Genomic DNA, 20,884 nt, shown 5'->3' on the forward strand with positions numbered 1-20,884 from the left:
GCAAGGGTAATTCTAAGGGGTCATCCTTCGCCCTGACTTAGTGGAGAGGGTCCCTGCTCGTCACAAGTGAATACTTGCGCCAACCAGAGACCCCCAATTCTAACATTGGTGGCAGCGGTGGGATTTGCGAATTTGCATCTGTGGTTTACATACAGTGAATTATTGACCACCACATAGTGAGAGCAGACCTATAACGCAGCCACAGATTTTATTGTTTTTTTAATTTTGCTGGGAGATCTCCATGTGTTTTTGAAACGTCATGCCTGGTTCAGTGAGAATGCAAAAGGCAGCAACCAGATGCCTATCACCAGAGGAGTTGGCAGACAGGGCAGAAACCAGGGCACATGCAATAGAGATGGCGAGATTAAAGGGACAAATGGAAATGGAGAAGCAAAGATTGGCAATGGAGGCGCAAAAACGCCAAAGAGATCACTACTTGAAAATGAGGGAACTTGATTTGGAGCTTGAAGCCAGGAGGGCTTCAGCCCAGCAACAAGAGATCTGTGTAGCTCAGAGACTGAGCTTTGCTGAGTTGGAGGTGGAGTCCCGCTCAGCTGGTGGCAGCAACATTAAGGTAACCAGTGCTGAGAGCATAGTGCGCCCACCTAGAGATATGGCACTTGACTTGGAGGGGGTTAACTTACACCAGGAGGTTCAAGGGCATGATGTAGCTCCCGTAGTGCGCAGCGTCCCTGAAGGGAATAGGGTGGCTGGCGTAGGAGTTCATGGTCCTAGTGGTGGGAGGGATTCACCCATGGTTGAGGTCCTGGTGGGTGAGTGTAAAGACTGCCCAGAAGAGTGTGGGGTGTGTGACCGAGACAGTCCGCTACTGTCTGGCCAGTCTCGGAAGAATGGTGTGGAGTATGTATGTGAGGCACTGGATGGAGAGGTGAAGGATAGTTTGGTTAACCCTTATAGGGGGCTGTGTAATCCAATTGTGGGAGAGCATACTTTAAGTCCCAGTTTTCCAGAGCTATGCCAACACCTGTTTGAGAGTGAGTTCGCTGATCCCAGGGAGCTCACATTGGAGGCAGACCTGGTGGTGGATTCGAGAGGGTCTGGAGAGGCATTGGGGTGTGATCCTATTGGGAGTGGCTCAGGTATCTTCCAGCACAGAGTGGTGGAAGTGGCGCAGAGTAACCCAGCTAGGTCCTGTAGTAGTGAGAGGGGTGTAGGGCCTCACGTCCTGTCCTTAAAGGGAAGGAGTGAGAATGGGTTTTGTCCCGGTAGTGCCCAACCTCAGTCTCAGAGCCTGGATGGTTCTTTAAGGGAACACCAGGTGGGGAGCATAGGCTGTCCGGATGAGTCACCCTCTGAGGGGGATCCTCCAGTGGCTAGAGAACGTGGAGGCTCTGTTAACAGAGCTCCAGTAGTTCTGGTGTCTGGCAGTACCCCTCCAGTTGGGAGGGTGCAGAAGTCCAGAAGGAGGGGCGAGAGGGGGAAAGAGTCCCCAGTGGAAGAACCAGTGGGTCAGGGGCCAGCCAGCAGGGCTGCGTCCCCAGGGAACGACCATGGGGACACCATTTCTGTCCTGGGGGATCTTCCCGCACTGTCAGAGGGACAGGAGTTGGGAGGTCTGCGCCAGGCAGACAGTCGCACGACACATGAGCTATGTGCCACCTTCAGGGGGGGGCATACGTGCTCCCCGGGAAGTCCTGGTGCGCCAGGCAACTGTTCAACTGCAGGGCTGGGTCCCTGAGTTGGAGAGCCAGGCTCAGGTGTTGTCTGACCTGGAGGTTGGGACCACTGTAATCAGTGTCCTGACCCATGTCACTTCTAGGGGTACCACTCCAGTGGGGAGTGGGCAGTACTCTGGAAGGGGGTGTAGAGGGAGGGAGTCCTCGCCTCTGACCCCGGTGCAGTTTGAGGGTTTAGACTCTAGGATAGAGGGCCAGGTAGAGGGCGTTCCCCCTGACCTGGTACCCCAGTTGCAGGATAGCACCCCTGAACTGGTGGGTGAATTGTGCAGGTCACCTGCCACAGGTGCCCTGACAATTCTGGAAGGGGGTACCACTCCAGGTGGGAGGGTACAGAGCCCCAAGGAGGAGGACCGGGTATGGGAGAGCCCACCCCAGTCTTTGGTTCAGCCGCCAGGTAGAGGCCTGGGGCTGGTGGGTCAGTGCCAGGATATCATACCTGGACTGTCAGAAGAGAGAATGGACAAAAGGTGCCAGGCACCTGGGGCTACTGCCCCCCGCTCTCTGAGGCCACAGAGGCTTGAGAGCCCTGAGAGGCATGAGGCCTGGGTCTCAGCCCTGACTACGGTCAGTGGCCACTGTGATTTGATGACTGCCTGTTGAGACACACCTGTGAGCAAGTTAAGGTTAGAGTCTGCACAGGTGGTGTCCACAGAGGAAGAGAAGGGTGCCCCATGGATTAGCTGGGTGGACCCTGAGAGTAAGGACAGAGGATTTGAAATAGGTTCAGATTGGCGTAGAACTGGAATGTGCCCCTGCTGTTGCGGGCCAGGTCCATGTTCTACCGCCCAAAGCTGGGAAGTCCATCACAGTGGTGATTGGTCTACCCTGCGTTTTGGCTGGAAGGGGGTTGTGTTGGACCTGGCCCTGGCCCTCTTGACAAGGGCATCCCTGACCTTTTTGCCTTCCTCCTATATTGTCTCTGACCTGTTTTTGTTGGTTTAATGACTCTGGGCACTTTACCACTGCTGACCAGCGCTAAAGTGCATATGCTCTTCCTGTGCAAAATGTATATGTGATTGATTTCCTGATTGGTTCATTGGATTTACTGTCAGTCCCCAGTAAAGTGAAACCAGGAGTGCCAGGGCTTGTAAATGCCAATGCTGCTAGTGGGCCTGCAGCGCTGGTTGCGCCACCCACAGAAGCAGCCTTTTAAAATGTGTCTAGGGTCTGCCATTGCAGAACCTGCGTGCAGTCTGGTACTGTCATGCTGGCTGGGCAGGTGCACACACTTGCCAGCCTCCAAACCTTCCCTAACTTCATATTAGTCACCCCTATGGTAGGCCCAAGGGCAGGGTGCATTGTAAGTGTAAGGTAGGACATGCTCTGATGTGTGTGGCATGTCCTAATAGTGAATTACAGCCAAGTTCGTTTTTCACTATTGTAAGGCTACCTATTCTCTTAGGGCAAGATGGGCTGCTGGAATTATTACACTCTATAATCCCATCAGGCTCAGGGAACATGGTAGAAAATAAAGTTTAGTATGCCTGAACTCAGAATAATAAAATACTTATTTTAGTAAAGTTTATTTTAATATCCTGTGTTTGCAAATGCTACTTTTAGAAAGTTAGCATTTGCTTGCCTAACCATTTCAGCCCGCCTCTGCTAGGATGTGTATCTGACTGTCTGGGATATGTGAGTGACAGGGCTGGGGGATGACCGGTGGTGAATGCAAGGATTACACCTTGGTGGGAGGTGGGAGTGCCCCTGGACTCTGAATAGGGCTGTGCTCTGCCACCACAATGCTGTCTCAGCCCCCTGGGGAGAGACTGATGACTCAGCCGACACCTGGCCCAGGAAGGGCGAAGCACTGTCAACAAGGTACTCCTGGCTGCCCCTGTCCACACAATGCTGGCTCCACCCCCTGTGGAGCGTCTGATGTGCCTGCCCCTCACACTGAAAGAAGAAACCAGAGTACACCCATAAAGTGCTCAGAGACTGAAAGAAGTTATACAAAGGCCCCCCTGGCCTGTAAGTACAAAGAAAATGCTGTATAAAAGTAGGAGCCCTGCTCCTTGTAAATCAGAATCCTGTTTCCCACAAAGAACCTCTGCCCAACTAGAAGAAGAAGACGCTGGAAGGACTGGCCTGCTGCTTGCCTTGCTGAGGAAGGAGAGGAAAAGACTTGATGAAAAAGACTTTGCTGACTTGTGCTAGAAACTTTCTCCAAGGGCTTGATTGAGCTTGCCCCCTGAACTGAACCCCAGGACCAGTGGGTTCTCCTGTGCTTTGGCTCGTCCGCTATCTGAGGCCGAGTATTTCCTCCCGCCGGAGGTGAAGTTTGCCCCCTCTCGCCCCCTCCTAGGGCCGTGGTACCCGGGAGCCAGCCTGCCCTCTTGCCCTTGAGAGCCTCGCTCTGTTCGGAGTCGCTCTCTGCCCCCGGGCTAAGGCCGGCCGCTCCTCTACCCCCGCCTGCTATTGGAGTGCCTGAGCGCGACTTCAGCCCCTCCTGCCGGAATCCAGGAGACGCCTGCAGCCTGGACGGCCCGTATTGAGGGCTCCCATGCCGCGTCCCGCCTCATGGAGATCCTCCGCCTTGTAAAAAGACCCCCAAGCACTCTCCGGAACAGCCGCACCATCGAGTGCGCCGTGAAACCCGGACAACACCACCAGCTGTACCATCCATGTAATACTCACAGGGCTGTCTCGGGCTCGGGGCCCGCAACGTTGTTCTTTCCCCGTTTTCCCTGTGCGTCTCTGCAAAAGACCAGGTACGTCTCTCCCCCTAAGCGCGACTGAGTGCTTCCCGTGACTGCACCCGAAGCCGGCTTGGCCTGACGTGCCCCGCAGCGCCTCTCCCAAACCGCACTCGAGCTGCCCCGCAGCGCCTCCCCCAAGCGCCCTCGAGCCTCGGAGCCTCTGGGCAGCAGTACGCCTACCTGTGAAGAACGGCCCCGTATGCTTCATTTCCAGAAGCAGTACGTCGCGAACCTCGGCTCACGCGAGAAGCGTGAGAGTCGGAAGGGGGCCGGGATTTCACCCGTCCGAGGCGCCGCGAAGCGCTACGGAGTGCAGGACCGAGTCCCTAAGGTCCTAGAGGGGTGGAAAAGTGCATAATTTGGCTAGAAAATTACCCTGGAACTGAGAGAACTGTGTTGGAGGGAAAAGAGAGACATTTTGGAACTATAAGTTAAAAGAACACTTACCTATTTACAACCTTGTGGGCTAAGAAAATCGTTATATTGGTCTTGTGATAAGTCTATCTGCATATATATATTTTTACATAAAGAGAAACGTATTTTTATATATCAACAGCCTGGGGATTGGTATATTTAACTGTGTGTGTTGCTGCAAATGCTTAACTAACAACGCCTGGAGAATAGCCTGGCTGCTCACGCCACGCACCTAGAGGGTGAGCAAGGGTAATTCTGAGGAGTCATCCTTCGCCCTGACTTAGAGGAGAGGGTCCCTGCTTGTCACAAGTGAATACTTGCGCCAACCAGAGACCCCCAATTCTAACAGTGATAGAGAGTAACTGCAAATTCCTCACAGTTTGAATACTTCCCCAGGTGTTAGACTGGATCCCGAAACTTTTTACCAGTAAGTCTGCTTGCCGTCAATAGGCACTGTGCGACTCTGTTGTGATGCCATTCTGCTTTGGAAATTGTGCAGAGCGGATATGGGTGCCACTTCCGCACGCAGACCTCAGTTCCTTTTTTTCCATGCCACCTGGTGCGAATCTGAAGCTACCTCCTGTCTCTTTCTAGACCTGTTTACCTCAGTTTTACACAGTGTGCAAGTGAAATGTCGCCTCCTCGGACGACAAGATTTAAACCTTGTAAGGACTGTCTCAAGTAAATGTCTGATAGATCCACATCAGGTTTGCCTGGGGTCGAGCCATGGCTCTTAAGGCCTACAGTGACTGCTAGTCTATGAATATGAAGGCCCCTTGGGTCCGTAAGGTGAACCTATACGTAGCCAAGGATCGGAAACTCTGTGGCAAGGCAAGTCCAAAGGTCAGTCTCTGTCCTATTCCCGGTCCAGAAGTCGGCCCGAAGGTCGATCATCGTAACATTCAAAGTCTTTGGGTAAGTTGGAGAAAAAGCATAAAAAATCTGAGCGACACTCTGCCCCTTCCTGCCACACTTGTGAACCTGAGTGGCAGGAAGGGGTATCGCCATACCTCTCAAGCTCAGTCCTGAAGTCAATAAATGTGTGAGCCAATCCCACAATTTGTCCTGGCACAATCGGAGATTTTGGGGCCTTCTGCGGCCCTGAGGTAGAACCAAGAATTCTGCAAGGCCATGTTGTCTCTCTTTGGATCGCTTTAGAGTCCCTCTAGTGTGCCTGGTTTGTCCTGAACATCAGTTGGACACAATGACACTGTTGTCAGACCTCTACTGGCACCCTTGCTGACTCCACCTTTGGGTCCATGGTGGTTCCTGAAATGGTGATACCAGAGGCCGAGGCAACCCTAGAATGCTTTATCTGAGCCACATTGCATCTCTGTCCCGCAGGGCAGGTCTCATATGATACATTTATTATTTAGGGCTGATAATGAGTATGAAGCACAAGATGAATTTGGGCAACTCTGCCATGAAAAAAACTGTTATGAAGAACACCAGAATGCTAGTTGCCTTGACACTGCTCCTGACATCGGCCTAGTCTCGCCTCAGTGCCCTGCCACTGAAGAAAGTGCCCACTTCCTGATACTTATGTGGAGGGCAGCTGAAGTTCTTGACCACCAGCTCCCTACATTTGAAAACAAAACCAATGTTATAAATGAAGTCCTCCAGCCAGCGCAAATCAATGCTTAATCCCCTGTTGCCCTATAACGAGGCACTCACCCGACACCCTATTATGGGCCTAGGCTAAACCATGCTCTGATCCCCCGGCGAACAGCAAGATTGTGCAGTGGCATCGTCCAGGCACTAGAGACCCTGCTTTTCAGACTGTGCACCGTACCCCTGAAAGCTCAGTGTACAGGTTTCCACCATTCTTATAAACCGGAATACCTTCCTGTCTTACCCTCCCAGATAGAGAATTCAAGAGTGGCGACCTTTGGGAAGAAGGTATTTTCTTACACAAGTTTGGCTCTCCAGTCTGGGAATACCAGTTGTGTTTTGGGCTGCTATTCCCATGTTCTCTGGAATTCGGTAGTTTGAGTTCTCGCAAGTGTCCTGGAAGACCTTCGTCCTTTACTGACTCGGGCCATACAGGATGGCTGCGATGCCACTAAATTTTCCATCTGTTTTGGCCTGTATACAAAGTCTTCCATTGAGTGAGCCATTGGCATTCGCATCGCTATCTATCACCACGCCTGGTTGAGATCTACAGGTTTCTCTGACAATGAACATTTGTACCGTCTGGACATACCTTTTGTTAGGTCTCGGATTTTTGGGTGCACAGCAGATACTGCTATGGAGCGTTTCAAAGAGAGCAGGGCCACAGCATGCTCCTTGGACTTGTGTGCTATACCACACCAACTGCATCAGCCTTTTCGATCTTCCCCAGCTCTGGCATGGTGCCCCAAATAGACAGCCACTACGGCCTCAGCTGGGTTCACAGCTGTTTCGTGGCATCTCCCAATGCATACACCCCCCTCAACTTCTCCCTCCCCAAACACCCTCCCCCACCGCGCGCTCAGAGACAGAACACCTGTCAATTATCTCCACCATCACTTCAAGGCCCCACCTGACATACACCATTAGCATGCCCTTAGGGGAGTAGAGCCACCTGGTTTGGAGGCAGGTTACACACATTTTACTGGGCTGGCAGGCTATAACTTTGCAGGTGGTTCTGGCAAATTGTCCGTAAGGGGAACGCTCTACCCTTTCGGGCCACTCTGCTGCACCTTCCATCATCCCGGGAACATCTGATGGAGAACCATCTGTCCCTCGTATGGCAAAAAGGGGCTATTGATAGGGTGCCTGCATTGGAAGTGGGTCTTGCTGGTTACTCCCGCTACTTCCTGATGCCAAAGAAGGACTGAGACCTTCATCCTATTTTAGACCTGCGCCTTCTCAATGCCTTTCTTCTGAAGGGCAAGTTCAAGATGCTCACACTGGTCCAGATCATGTCTGCCCTGGAGACTGGGTGATAGCGTTGTACCTGTAGAACTCATATGTCCACATCCCCATCCTGTGGGCGGACAGGTGCTTTCTGCAATATATGGTGGGAAAGGTGCATTTTCAGTTCTCTGTGCCCTCCTTTGGACTCGCCAACGCCTCCACGAGGGAGGGGATCCCAGTGTACCACTGCCTCGATGACTGGTTTCTGAAGGCAGACTATGCCCAAACAGTTGTCACCCACCTCCCGATAACAGCGAACCTCCTGACATCCTGGGGTTTCACTGTCAATGTACTGAAGTCACAGTTAACTCCTCCTCTGATGCTCCTATTTTGGACACGATCTGGTTTTGTGCCTTTTCCCCGGAAAGAAGAGTCCAGTACATTTAGGTTATGATCCTGATCTTTCAGTCTCTGTTCTGGATTTCAGAGAGGTTGACTGAGGCTGCAGGAACCGATGGCCTCTTGAATCCTGCTGCCAAAGCACACCAGGTGAAATAAGCTGGCTCTGCAGTGGGATCTAAAGTCTCAGTAGCCCAACATCAAGTGGACCTTTCAGACGATATCCAGATCACAGAAGGAGACTTGGACAAAAACCTGCAGAGGTTTCTCAGCCATGATTGGGTCAGTGGAAGAACCCCTCTCCCCTACTTTACTCAGAGCTGACAATGGTGACCGATGCATTGATTCTGGGTTGGGGCGGCCACCTGTGAAAGGTGGAGATCAGGGGCCTCTGGTCTCCGGTGGAGGCCCGGCTCCACATCAACCTTCTGGACCTGCAAGCCATCTACTTGGCATTGAAATCCTCCTGCCCTCCATCAATGAAAGGCCAGTGCAGGTGCTCACAGACAACATCACCGGCATGTATGTATTGTAACAATTAGGGCAGTGGGGTCATGGACCCTGTGCTAGGGGCGCTGCGCATCTGGAAAGGACTGGACCATCAAGTAATCTCTGATAGTGAACCTCTTAGTGGGATATTTGGAATGCCAGGGCGAACTAATTCAGCTGTTGGTACCTGCTCTCCATGCCACTGGAATCCAGCTATCCTGGCTGAACAGGGGTGACGAGAAACAGGTCCTAGGATGCTTGTTTCCAGTCCAGGGAGGACCTGGCCTAGCAGTTCGGGCTGGACTGTTTCCATTGGGCGCAGAGTCAAGACTAATTTGCATATGGCTGGGTCCAAACTGGAATGGCATGGTGAGCAACAAAACGATGGATTTAGGCCCAGATCTCTCTACTGGGGTGAATGTATGACATTGTTCAGCATTCTGTCCAGCAATAGTTCTTTTTGCATTTGTCACCCCGAGTGGAACGGGTATGCTCAGACGTGAGTCCTGTGCTCTCCATGCCACTGGAATCAAGCTATCCTGGCTAAAGAGGGGTGAAAACCCGAACCCGGGCCTAGGATACTTGTTTCCAGTCCTTGGAGGACCTGGCCTGCAGTTCGGGATGGACTGTTCCCATGGGGCGCAGGGTCAAGACTGATTTGCATATGGCTGGGTCCAAACTGCAATGGCATGGTTGAGCAAAAAAACAATGGTATAGGCCCAGATCTCTGTACTGGGGTGAATGTATGACATTCTTCTGCATTCTGTCCATCAATAGTTCTTTTTGCAGTTGATACCTGGAGGATCACAAGTGGCAATTACACCTAGAGATTGCGCACAGTCTCTTCTATGTATGAGGATAACCATTGCTGCGAATTCTTCACCACCGCCGAGAACGTGCAGTGTTAGCATTACTGCGCATTGGAGATCCAGAGGGGTAGGGGGGTGCGAGTGTGTGTTGTCTCTCTCTCTCTCTCTCTCTCTCTCTCTCTCTCTCTCTCTCTCTCTCTCTCTCTCTCTCTCTCTCTCTCTCTCTCTCTCTCTCTCTCTCTCTCTCTCTCTCTCTCTCTCTCTCTCTCTCTCTCTCTCTCTCTCTCTCTCTCTCTCTCTCTCTCTCTCTCTCTCTCTCTCTCTCTCTCTCGTCTACACCTAAGATAAGGTTCAGGGCTCCTTTCTTTTTTTTTCGTCGATACCTCTCCTCGCCGGAGTTTTGTAGATGAGGATCAATTTAGCATGGAGGGTATGGTATCCAGATCTCCTGTGCATGAGTATCTGTCTTCAATCAAGCTTCCCTCTGAAAGGGTCTACTGTTGCAGAAACTGCAGGATCTTGCACCCGGCCCTTCAAAATCTTCACTTTCATGGCTTGGAAATAGATCAAGGACAACAAAGCACCTTCGACCAGAGGTAGTTAATGTCTTTACAGTTAGGCGTTCCCTTCACGAAACTGTATATGCCTGTTAGTTACATTTGTGGTCTGGTGAGGTGCATGACAGATAGACCCCATTTATACCACATTATCTGATGTTTTTGTTTGGTCTGTCCCCCGCACAGCAAAGCTTTGCTTTGGGCACAGTTAAAGGGTATCTCAGCCTTCTTATGATTGCCAGACCAGCTTTTATTATTTAAGTCTCCTGTTGTGATGCGTTAAGAGAACTCCAGCATTTGTTTCATTATTCTCCCTTTTGGTATGCCACAGTGGGATTTTAACCTAGTCCTCAGAAATTGATTTTTACTCCATTTGAGCTGCTGCCTAATGCCTTCCCAAATACTCCCCTGGATAATGTTGAAGAGAGTGAGACCTTTGGGGAATAAGGTCTTTTTCTACAAGTTTGACTCTCTGGCTTCTCACCCCCAGACAGTTTTCCTCTTTGCCATAATATTGACACAGAGGGTGAGCGCTCCAAGCCTTTTGTATAGACTTGCTCTATACCATCTTATTCTCAGACAAACTGGTTCTGCGGACTCGGGCATCATTCCTGCCAAAAGTAGTGCTTTTGTTCCATTTCGGGCAAACCATCACTTTACTGGTATCCTATTCAATTCTACTCTATGCTCCTCCTCACCCCTCTCAGTAGGAGGAGAAACTTCATCCCTAGATCCAAGAAGAGCGCTGAGCTTTCACATCGATCGTATCAGAGAACACTGAGTGGATAATTAGCACTTTGTGGCGTTCATGGGAGCCTAGATAAGCAAAGAAATGCAGAAAGGAACCATCTTTCAGTGGATTGTGCTCTCTATCAAGATCTGCTACGCATTGGCCAAGAATAAGAAAGTAGCCCACGAGGGATGAATTAGAATTACTATTTTATCAACAATAGTATCTTAATCACTATTGGATTGTCGTAGCAACTTAATTTGTAAATACTAAAGATTGTGAACTACTCGAGATGGCTATAAACCCAGTTCTTGTTTTATTTTCTCTTATTGCAAAAATAATGTATATCTCCACCACATTCCATGATACAACAAATATTCAACCATTACAAGAATTATACACTCTTTTCTCATATGTTTTTTCAAGAAAAATTGACGGCCCATTTCCTTCAATGAAAGGCACTGAAGGTAAGTAAGTTGTTTATCAAGGACGCTTACATTGTAGGTCCTCACATGCTGTCTTGTGACCTCCACTCTCTAACTACTAGAAGGAGAAAGTTACCGCCTCGACTAAAACAAAAATAAAACACTTAGTTGAGGTCTTTTTTCCCCCCTGCACCAACAGCAAATGCACCAAAGCCTGCTACCATCCTACCTCAAGAGTCATTTAGATTGAATTGCTAAGTTACACTGTCATTTTATCTGAGAGGACCACGCTTTAGCAATGAAGAAGTCCACGTTTGGACATCCCCTCTCTACCCAAGGAGATTAAACAGAAAGCAGTATAATCTGATTCAAATACTTGTGCTAACAAGCATTGGGATAATCTCCAAGTAGTATTTTCCATAGCACTGTAGTTTAGCTGTGGCAGTAGAGGCCACCTTTAAGTGAATCACATTATTCTCCGCCCCGAGTATTACAACAAGTTATCATAGATGAAACAAATCTGTTGCATGTCAGTTGATTGAAAATGCTCCTTTTGGTTAGGTTGGTACTATTTGCATTAGGGTGGTATATTTCGTAGCAGCACAGTAAAGCTAAACATCATGGAAATCTACCCATTGGGGATATTCTGATAACAAACTGTTGCATGAAGTATTTCGTTTTCTTAGTTCTTGTAAAAGAAAATAATTTTTAGGTGCAGTAAAAACCTTATGTCTAATTTGAAAAACGTGAACTTGGATCCAGTTTCTTTTATTTATTAGCATTCTTTTGTTTTCAGGCAGTTCATAAAAGTGAAGGTGTAAGGAGTGCCTCCCTGAAGGATTTATGTCTAGAGGACAAAAGGCGGATTGCTAATCTAATCAAAGAACTGGCAAGGTGAGCATGTACCTTCTCATGCAATTATTTTGTTGGTCAACTTTAGTCTTTCCAGTACAAATGGTGAAATACAAGTTGCAAAAATACCCACCATGAATCGTGCTGCTTGCTCAGGGTACGAAGACAAAGTACGTTAGAGCTGGTTTTTGCGCAGGCCACCATGTTTTTTGGATGAAAATCCTTCATCATTGGAGTCAAAGGTTGATGGGAGGCAACATGAATTCAGCCCAATTTCAAAACGCGTGCAGTAACGCCCACTACATGTTCCACCGTGTCTAGACATAGTAGTACAAAACTTAGAGTTATAGCCCCTTAAATGGAAGGGCCAGTAAATGGAAGTGTAACTTAACGCAGTCCAGCACACTGACAGGTTATTGCTCTCTTAGTTGTAACCAGTGCTACCTGGGAAATTAAGTTAAATATGTCAGGAACATTAGCTGTGTGGAAGCGCCCTGCTAGTGTCCAGGCTGTGTACATGGGTCACTACAGGCGAGATGTTCTGTAGTCATTAGATGTGATCTTCTGCTTCTCTTTGTCAGTATTTGTATCTTGAATCCTCTTTACTCGTACGTATTAGTGTGTTGTCACTGCTGATGGAGCCTTTTGCTTGATGGGAAAGCGACAAAAGAGCAGGGACGGGGCCCTAATTAAACAGCAGAACAGCCCTGGAGACCTTGATGCAGCTAGCCAAGTGGGTACTCTCCTAATAGTCATTCCTCCCGTGAGTAAAGTCTGCCTGAGCTGCTCAGACGTTAACCTTATATATAATACCACAGTGGTAATGTTTCGTCCTGCTGTCCTCCATAAAGCCCATTTCTGTACCTTCATCATACTTGTGAGTTACTCCAGGAGATTTGGCACTTTTGAATATCAAATACCTATGTTGAAATGATTTCAGGGCTTCACCTCAAAGTATGCACTTGTGCTCAGCAGCACAAGGATGCTGGTGGTCCTTTACTGGCGTACAAGAGAAGAAGGCTCTTTTAACAACGAACATGCTTTCATTCACAATCTCTCCCTGTGCAGACATGTGACTACAGGCGAGAATGTGTGCTCTTCCACTGGGCTTTGTGTTCAAAGTTTGATTTTAGCATAACTGTTTGCTCATGTCCTTTATAGAGCCTATACTTCTCTGCTTTCATTTTGCCTCAGTGGGTTTCATTTGGGATGTTTTGGGACTGACAAAGCTGTAATGGCTGTTCCTTGTCCACAGGGAGTAAGTTGTGTGACACTGAACCTGCTCAAGTTGTTGGTGGCTCTGCTGCTGTCCTTGGTAGATATGCTGATGCTGCTGTCTCTACCTGGCTCTTCTGAGGCGACAGTGGATGCAAGCCAGTGCCATCTCTCCGTTTACAGGAGATGCTTGTCTTTCATCTCCGGTGGGAACCTTTTGACATATGGCGGCTTGTCTTGCTTTTTCTGTGAAGGTTTAGGTTGCTCTATCGGTGTTGCTGTCTACCACATTGCCACTCAGGCTGGAATTTGGGCCTGGCCTCGTGCTGTGGAATTCCATTGTGTCATTTCTATAAAAAATGTTTAAGTCAAGATTTTCATTTATTTTTCCTGTTTCTGATGTGCACTTATTGATTGAAATATGTTATGCTTGTGTCATTCGACTTGGGAATACACACATTGCAGGAAATCTGTCTTGATGACAAATTCTTTGTCATTTTCTAGGTAAAGTCCCACAACTAATCCTGGTTTTTCCAACATGGAGGGGTCTCAGGAAGATGGAATAGGTATAAATTGAGAACCCAGTAAATGGACCTCAGTTTAGGCACCATTAAGCTTTAAGATTATTCTACTAATGTAGTGTTTAAGAAGGCTCGGGCCTATGAATATTAAAAGATAGATCTGCAAGCCAACTGCAAATGAACAACAGTAGGGTCTTGTGAGTTCATGATAACGTGTGTGTTCTGTACAAGTTCGGGAGGTGGGGTGCAGGAAAGAAGTGAGCCCTAAGAAGCTCTGCAAATAAGAGCTGTTTGCAGTTGAAAGTCTAGTTTGTTGTGATGTTCTCAAGAATCTGTCAAATCACATTCAGTTTTAAATTCAAACTGAGAATCTTAAACACTATGTTGTAAATCTATGTAGAAGTTGTTCACACCGTATAGATATAATATAGCAACAAATATGGTTTATATTCTCATTGCAAGCATCACAACTGCCATTCATGGTCTCTAAACTGGCACTTTTATGAGGGCACTCTCAGGGCACAAGCATTTGTTTTGCTTAAGGGAGAGCATGTAGTTGCAGGTCTTAAGTTCCTGGGTTGGTTAAGGACTTGTTCAACCTAAAAGTGTATTTGGGAGCAATTATGCCGACTTGATATTGCGTTCAATAAATGCCCCTCAGCATCTCATTAGTTGAGGGCTCTAGTCTTGGATAGGGATTGGTCGCAGTTCCAAAGGCAAATCCTGCAAGAAAGATGATGGATCCCATATCCAGTCTGTTGATGCATCTTGCAAGGATACTGCCTCTGGCAAGAAACTTGTGATCTTGGACATATCCGTTATCAACTGTGAAACCTGGTTCCAGTTCGTTGAAATGGATGACGAGCAGATGTAAGAGTTGGAGAAAATCTACCTTCATGATGAATCCATTATTTTTAGACCTTAGATTACCTCCTTCACTACATTCACCTAGCTTGGGTCTCCCTATGGGATCTGGCAGGCATCTCCCTGGGCACAGGAGGAGGATGTTCTCCTCTGGGTCTTCGGGCTTAGACTCCTGCTGGAGGTATCGGTGCTGAAGGCAGAACAAGTGGCGTAAGAAATGGCTGAAGCAGCAGTATAGGGAAGAGTGGGCACATGGGTCGTCCTACATGGATGCGATTCGTGAACACTTTGGCATTGATTCTGACTCTCTGGACGGGATGAAAATTGATTGATGATGATGGTGAGCCATCACAGTATCTGCCATCTAATCCTGATGAACACCAGAACTTTAGGGAGGCTATTGACATTAACACATCCCCTGAATTAGAAATGCTAAGCCCATCAGCCTCACCTATCCTTTCAGAATTGGTATCATGCCACCCAGTGGTTAGGTAGGCGGCTGAGATTTTGGAATTTCTGCTTACCTTTGTAAAAATAAAAGCAAATATTAACTAAGGAGCTGGGTAGCCAAACCTCGTTTGCCTTTTTATGACACCCTGCTGGATCCAGTTTTAGCTGCTTGCAATAGACCATCTACCTCCCTGTTGGCGAGTCGGACATCTGCCAGGCACAATTGACCTACAGCAGGTGATCCAAGTTTGTTATCTATAAATTTGTTACCTGAGAGCTTGGTGGTTCAGGCTTCTTGTTCTTCAAATCTCTTCCTTGCCCTGGATCTTTTCCTACAGCCCCAGTAAGCAGGAAATTAAAAAATAAAAACAGGATGCTGCAGGTAAGTCTTTTTTGAAGGCAGGTTGGCTTTGGACTTTAAGGCCCCTCAACTCCTCGTATTTTATGGGACGTTAGACATGCGCTGTGGGAAATGGTGAACTTGGTTGTGCCAAACCTAGCTGAGCACCTGCAGGGACACTTCTCTCAGCTCCTCAGAGATGGTCAGCAGCATCGCAACAAATAATCCAGCCATAGGCTCTCTTGTGGCCCTTAGACGTCATGCCTGGCTTAGGACATCTGCTTTCTCTTCTATGCTATCCAACCTCATAGATCCACCTTTTAACAACTGTAGGCTGTGTGGGGGAAAAGGCTGATTTTTCGTTGGGCCATTTTAAGACCAGGTGGGTAATAGCACTCCTATACATGCAACCCCTCAACATGATTACTGGTGGTATCAGAAATCTCGGGGGTTTGCTTACAGATTCACTTTTTGTCTCAACACCTCCAGCAGAAACTGCAGAACCTGCTGCTTCAGCAATCTAGGGGCTTTTGGAAAGACAGATGCCATGAAATCCAACTTCTCTCCCACCCTACCTGGGAAGCAGCTATATTTGCCTTTGTCAGTGTATTAGAGACTGCTGGGAGGTCAGATGGCCTCCTTTCTACACACCTGGAAGGCCATAACTTGAGACAAGTGGATTTTTGAAATTGTCATCTCCTTAATTTGCAGCAGAAGGTGGCAGTCCTGATGGAGAAAGGAACAGTGGAGTTGGTGCATATGCAAGATATATGCCAGGGGTGCCACTCTCTGTACTTCCTGGTGCCCACAAAGGATGACGGTCTTAATCCAATCCTAAACCTCAGTGTCTTGAATCTCCTGGATGCTGGCCCTGGCTCTTTTGGCGCAGGATAAAGGAGACTGGATGGCGTACTTCGACTTGCAGGATGCTTATCAATGAATGAATTAATAATGCATATAAGGTGCAAACTGCTACCAACAAGGGGCGTACTGGCACTGAAAAAGGAAACTGGACAGGGGATTATATACAATTAAACAGGCAGGTCTTAAGGCTCTTACTGAAATAAAAAACAATAGGTAAAAGTCTAAGGGGAAGAGAGTTTCAATCTTTGCAGAAAAAGATCGACCTCCAAAATGGTTTCTCTTGACAATGGGAACATGCAGGGAGTCAACACAAGAGGAATGAAGAGCAGGATTGTGCTTGAACGTAGACCTCTTTCTTCTAAGATAGGTGAGGCCTTTGCACTTCACATTCCGTTGCTCTACAGGCCAAACATAAGGTCTTAATGGAGCTTCTTTGTTGCACTGGAAGCCAGTGAAAGGTAAGAAGGGGATGACGGGTTGGCATCCTGCGAGAAAGATTGACCATCACTCATACGGCGGCATGCATTGAATTGCAGCCTATTTATGAGGTAGGCAGGAAGGCCAAGGTACATTACATTTGTGTAGTCCAAACATTAAGTAAAGCATGGACTACTGTTTTTCGAACTGACATGGGAAGATGAGGAAGAACTTTGCGCCCTGACCGCTACTAACCAATGCATTTAGAAGTTACTGCAGCAACCTTAGGGGTGAAGGATAGCCTGGAGTCGAATAGCACACAAAGGTTCCTAGTGCAAAATGTCGAGGTGTGAATGGGACCTAACTGAATGACACCAGTTGGAACACCACCTTGAAGCATTTAGAGCCAAAAAGCAGGATCTTTTTTATTGGAATTTAGTTTCAGAAGTTACAGTTCATCCACCCTGCAACTCGCATCACAAAGGGGAAAACGTATTTCATTATAGGTAGTACTACAGAAGCCTTATGATCTAATTTAAGCACTCCACAGATTTAATCTGATCTTCTGCCCTATGTAGTATGTCCTATACTGATGCTACTCGGAGCTATTCTCTCCATATTGGGCAGCTATGGTAAAAGTGTTGTTTAGCTGCCTGTTTGGTGCCAGCCAAGTATCTTCACATACGCATCCTGCAGTTGTACAGTAGCAACCTATTCTTCTTGGTTAGGTCCACTCACTATCCGTTCTCAGCCCTCCCCTTTGGTCTAATATCGGCACCTTGAGTCTTTACAAAATTGATGGGGGTGTTAGTGTTCCACCTCAGAAGGTGAAGAATCTTGGTATTCCTGTACCTGGATGATTGGCTGCTGAAAGCAGAGTCTTCGGAATTGGCGTTTCCCCGTTTGCAGGTGATAACATTATTTCTAACCGACCTGAGCTATCCCATCAATGTGCCCAAATATCACCTGAAGCCCTTTCAGCACCTCTTATTTATAGGAGCAGTACTGGATACATCATCAGTCTGGGCCTTTCCCTTTACTCCTAGGATCTAGGACATTCAGGATATGATAAAAAAAAAAAACAGGACGGGACTCTGATTCCAGTCCTGAAGTCATGCACCTGCTAGGTCTGTGTGCTTCTTGTATCCACCTGGTCACACATGCACAAAGGCACAAGAGGGCTCTCCGGTGGTGCCTCCAGAATGAGGGAGATCTGTCAGACACAATTGTGATTTCTCGGGACACTTTAAAGGGATCTGGTGTGAAGGAGAACCTGGCAACAGGGATGTCCTTCCAACCTCTGCAGTTGCGGCCACTGTGATAACAGATGCCTCCACCCTATGGTGGGGGGTTATGTGGAACAACTGGAGATTAGAAGCCTCTTCTATCTATGAGTCTGGGAAAGGCATTTAGTGGTGATTCAGTTGGTGCTTAAGGCATTCTTCCCTTCCCAGTCGGTCTGTTCATGGCCAGTGGAGGACCCCTCATGAGGACCAGTGTGGATAGCCCACAGTTCTGTGCTCTCTAGTGTCTGTTGCATAGACTCTGGGGGGAGGGAATTGGTTGAAGTGCAACTGGCTACTTCATTACATGTTTCCTCCCATACCCTTGATTTCTCGTATTCAGATGAAGATTCTGCAAGGCCAGGCCCATCTTCTTCATTGCCCTGGATTCGCTGAGAATGAGGTGGTATGCAGACCATCTACACCTCTCCATGTGTCCGCTACCCTGTCTTCCTCTCAGGGAAGCCCTTCTCCCTGTCGGAGAGACAGGTTCTGCACTCCAACTTCCAGAGTCTTCACCTTTATGCCTGGAGATTGAGCGAGGACATTTGAGTTTTTCATCTGCCAGTGGATGTGGTGGATGTTATTCTGTCTTGATGCCCCATTCGTCAGACATTCTGAAGTTTGTGTTGTTGCTATTGCACCACGGCTGAGCTATTTGGCTATCTGGCAACCTGGTTGGCCTTCCTCTGCCTTTCAGACTAATTATCCTGGTTTAACAAACACAATAAGATGATGGATAGAGTGCTGAAAACTTTTTACCCACTCACCCTCAGTCTCAGATCTGGGTTTAATCCATTGTTCTTTTGCTCTCTATGCCACCCCAGTTTGGACCCAGCCCTTTGCAACTCAGTCTTGACCCTGTTCCTCATGGGAACATTCCAGCCCGAACTGTCAGGCCAGGTGTGCCCTGGACCGGAAACAAGCATCACTATACCACCCAGCTGCACGCAAATCAGTCTTGACCCAGTTTCTCATGTGAACAGTCCAGCCCGAACTGCCAAGGCAGGTCCTCCCTGGATTGAGAACCAGCATCCTGGGACCGGTTTGGGGGTATTACTCCTCATCATAGGGACTGTGAGGGACAGACATCGATCACTGATAACGCACTCTTACCTCTCCCCCCCGCCCCCAATATTCCTCTGGTATCGGGTCAGGCCACAATGTCATCTCCTGTGACTCTTGCTTAAGCATGCACCCAAATGCAATTAAAGCATGCAACGCCAAACTCTTCATAGTCCGAGTCTGGGATAAGAGGCACATCCGTCACCGTTCAAGGCTATCCTCACATTCCTCAGGTTAGTGGAGGAAGCATAAATAACATGGCAACGGTAAGTCACCTAGACGCTCTGTCTCCTTCTGGATCCTTGTCCTTTGAATCAGGGTGAGTCATTTTGATGCCAGAACATTCTCCTCCAAGCATCAGTTGCCCCACAGGATCCGGACCCCCAATCACTCCAATCTCCACAGATTCCACAACCAGCGCCGGGTCCTTCGTTCCCATAAAGCTCAATGCTGGCACGGTTGTACCTGGAGTTCCCAATTCAAAGGCTCGGTTCCAGCTACGTTTCAATAGAGGTGGTACTTTCAACTGTATATTACACGTCCAACCCCCCTTCAATTCCTCGAGTTCTTAGAAAGGTCCGCCAAGACTAGGCACAAGTCCTTCTCATTCAAGACTGGGCACAAATTCCAAGACTGGAGACTAAAGGGATGAAGTCAGGTGTTTCCCACGCATGCCGCCGTTAGTGCTCACACCCCCTCCCGTCCCTCCTGCAGAGATCGAGCAGGAAAGTATGCTGAAGTTGATGCTGATGCCGTTTTTTTCCGAGTGCTGGGCTGCTCCTACAGCTCCACAATTGTACCTCTCCTGATGCCTTTAGCCACTGCCATTGCCACAGATTTGTTGGGCCGCAGCTAACATGCTTCTTCGAGGCAGAGAGAAGCAAGTTCTACGCTCTAGCCTGCCTTACATCACAGGCAGTCAGACGAGAATTGGAAAGGAGGAGACAGCCTCTCCCCACTGGCTTAAGGCTAGACCACATCGCGTCGAGGAGTCTGGTCGGTAAGGGCTTACCTCGGTGTGGGGAGGGTTTGTTCCCTGGGAAGTTGCTGCCCTTGGATACAACCGAATATAATCTGTGCATACTTTTCATCTCCTACGTGAGTTATTGGAACTTTATGCGATTTTTAACTTTGACTGTCGGTCTGAAGGCAGGAAGTTTCAGGCACAACTTCTGCTACAGCGAGGTCTGAAGTATATCAAACTTGCCCGCTTTTCTTTTGTTTTTTTTCTTATATATTCCATACGTAGAAAGCGCTGGGGAAAAGTGAGTGCAGTGGAGTACAACCGAAAGGAACATTGCTACACAAAGAGATGCGTACGCTTCAAAGCAAAGCTGCAAGAGTTAAAGTAATAACGCAGGACCAGTCCACCCTGATGCTGGCTCCTAAGTTGAAGCGAAGAGTGCAAAACAATGCACAACAAAGAATGGAGGTGAAGGCAAGGACCTTACAGGAGGCTTAGAAGCAAGAGAAAGTAGATTGCAATGTGGAAAGTAAAAGAACATTGGAGTCCGAAAGTGCAGGAGAATACAACATTTTCCAGCTATCGCGACAATAATTTTAGATTCTATTAAGGACACGGAGGCGAGGATTATGCTTTCTCAATTTCTTTACTACTCCACAACAGCCAATGAGTAAAAAGTAAACATTACAATAAACTACGTTTCCCATGAGGCTTTGAACCACGCCTCCTTCAATAATCAATAACAGCAGAGGTTAACAAATAAAATAACAAGGCACCCTCTTGACTACCTATTTCTTTGCAGAAAAAACAGTCCTTTAAGTGTCTGAAAAAACAAACGACAGTCCTCACTCTCAACGAAGAGCAATAACAGCAAATCTAACTCTCAACAGAGATCACGACCCAACATCCTTGATACGACAGCAATCCTCCAACGACGAGGAGATCTAAACCATAGATCATCGTAGCATTAATTCTGTTTGGAGTCCGTTCCT

The 20,884-nt window shown here is 48.0% G+C and overlaps 1 protein-coding gene across 1 annotated transcript in view; it reads left to right on the forward strand.

Annotated features, from left to right (window-relative positions):
• The window catches only part of KIAA1328 (KIAA1328 ortholog), a 968,289-nt gene that overhangs the window by 89,668 nt on the left and 857,737 nt on the right, over positions 1 to 20,884 (forward strand). The window contains exon 4 of the mRNA XM_078674730.1: positions 11,854 to 11,951. Within this exon, the coding sequence (XP_078530856.1) occupies positions 11,854 to 11,951 (98 nt within the window). The remainder of the gene's footprint in view (positions 1 to 11,853; positions 11,952 to 20,884) is intronic.

The sequence above is a fragment of the Lissotriton helveticus genome, chromosome 2_1, assembly GCF_964261635.1.
Source record: "Lissotriton helveticus chromosome 2_1, aLisHel1.1, whole genome shotgun sequence".
Classification (NCBI taxonomy): Eukaryota; Metazoa; Chordata; class Amphibia; order Caudata; family Salamandridae; genus Lissotriton; species Lissotriton helveticus.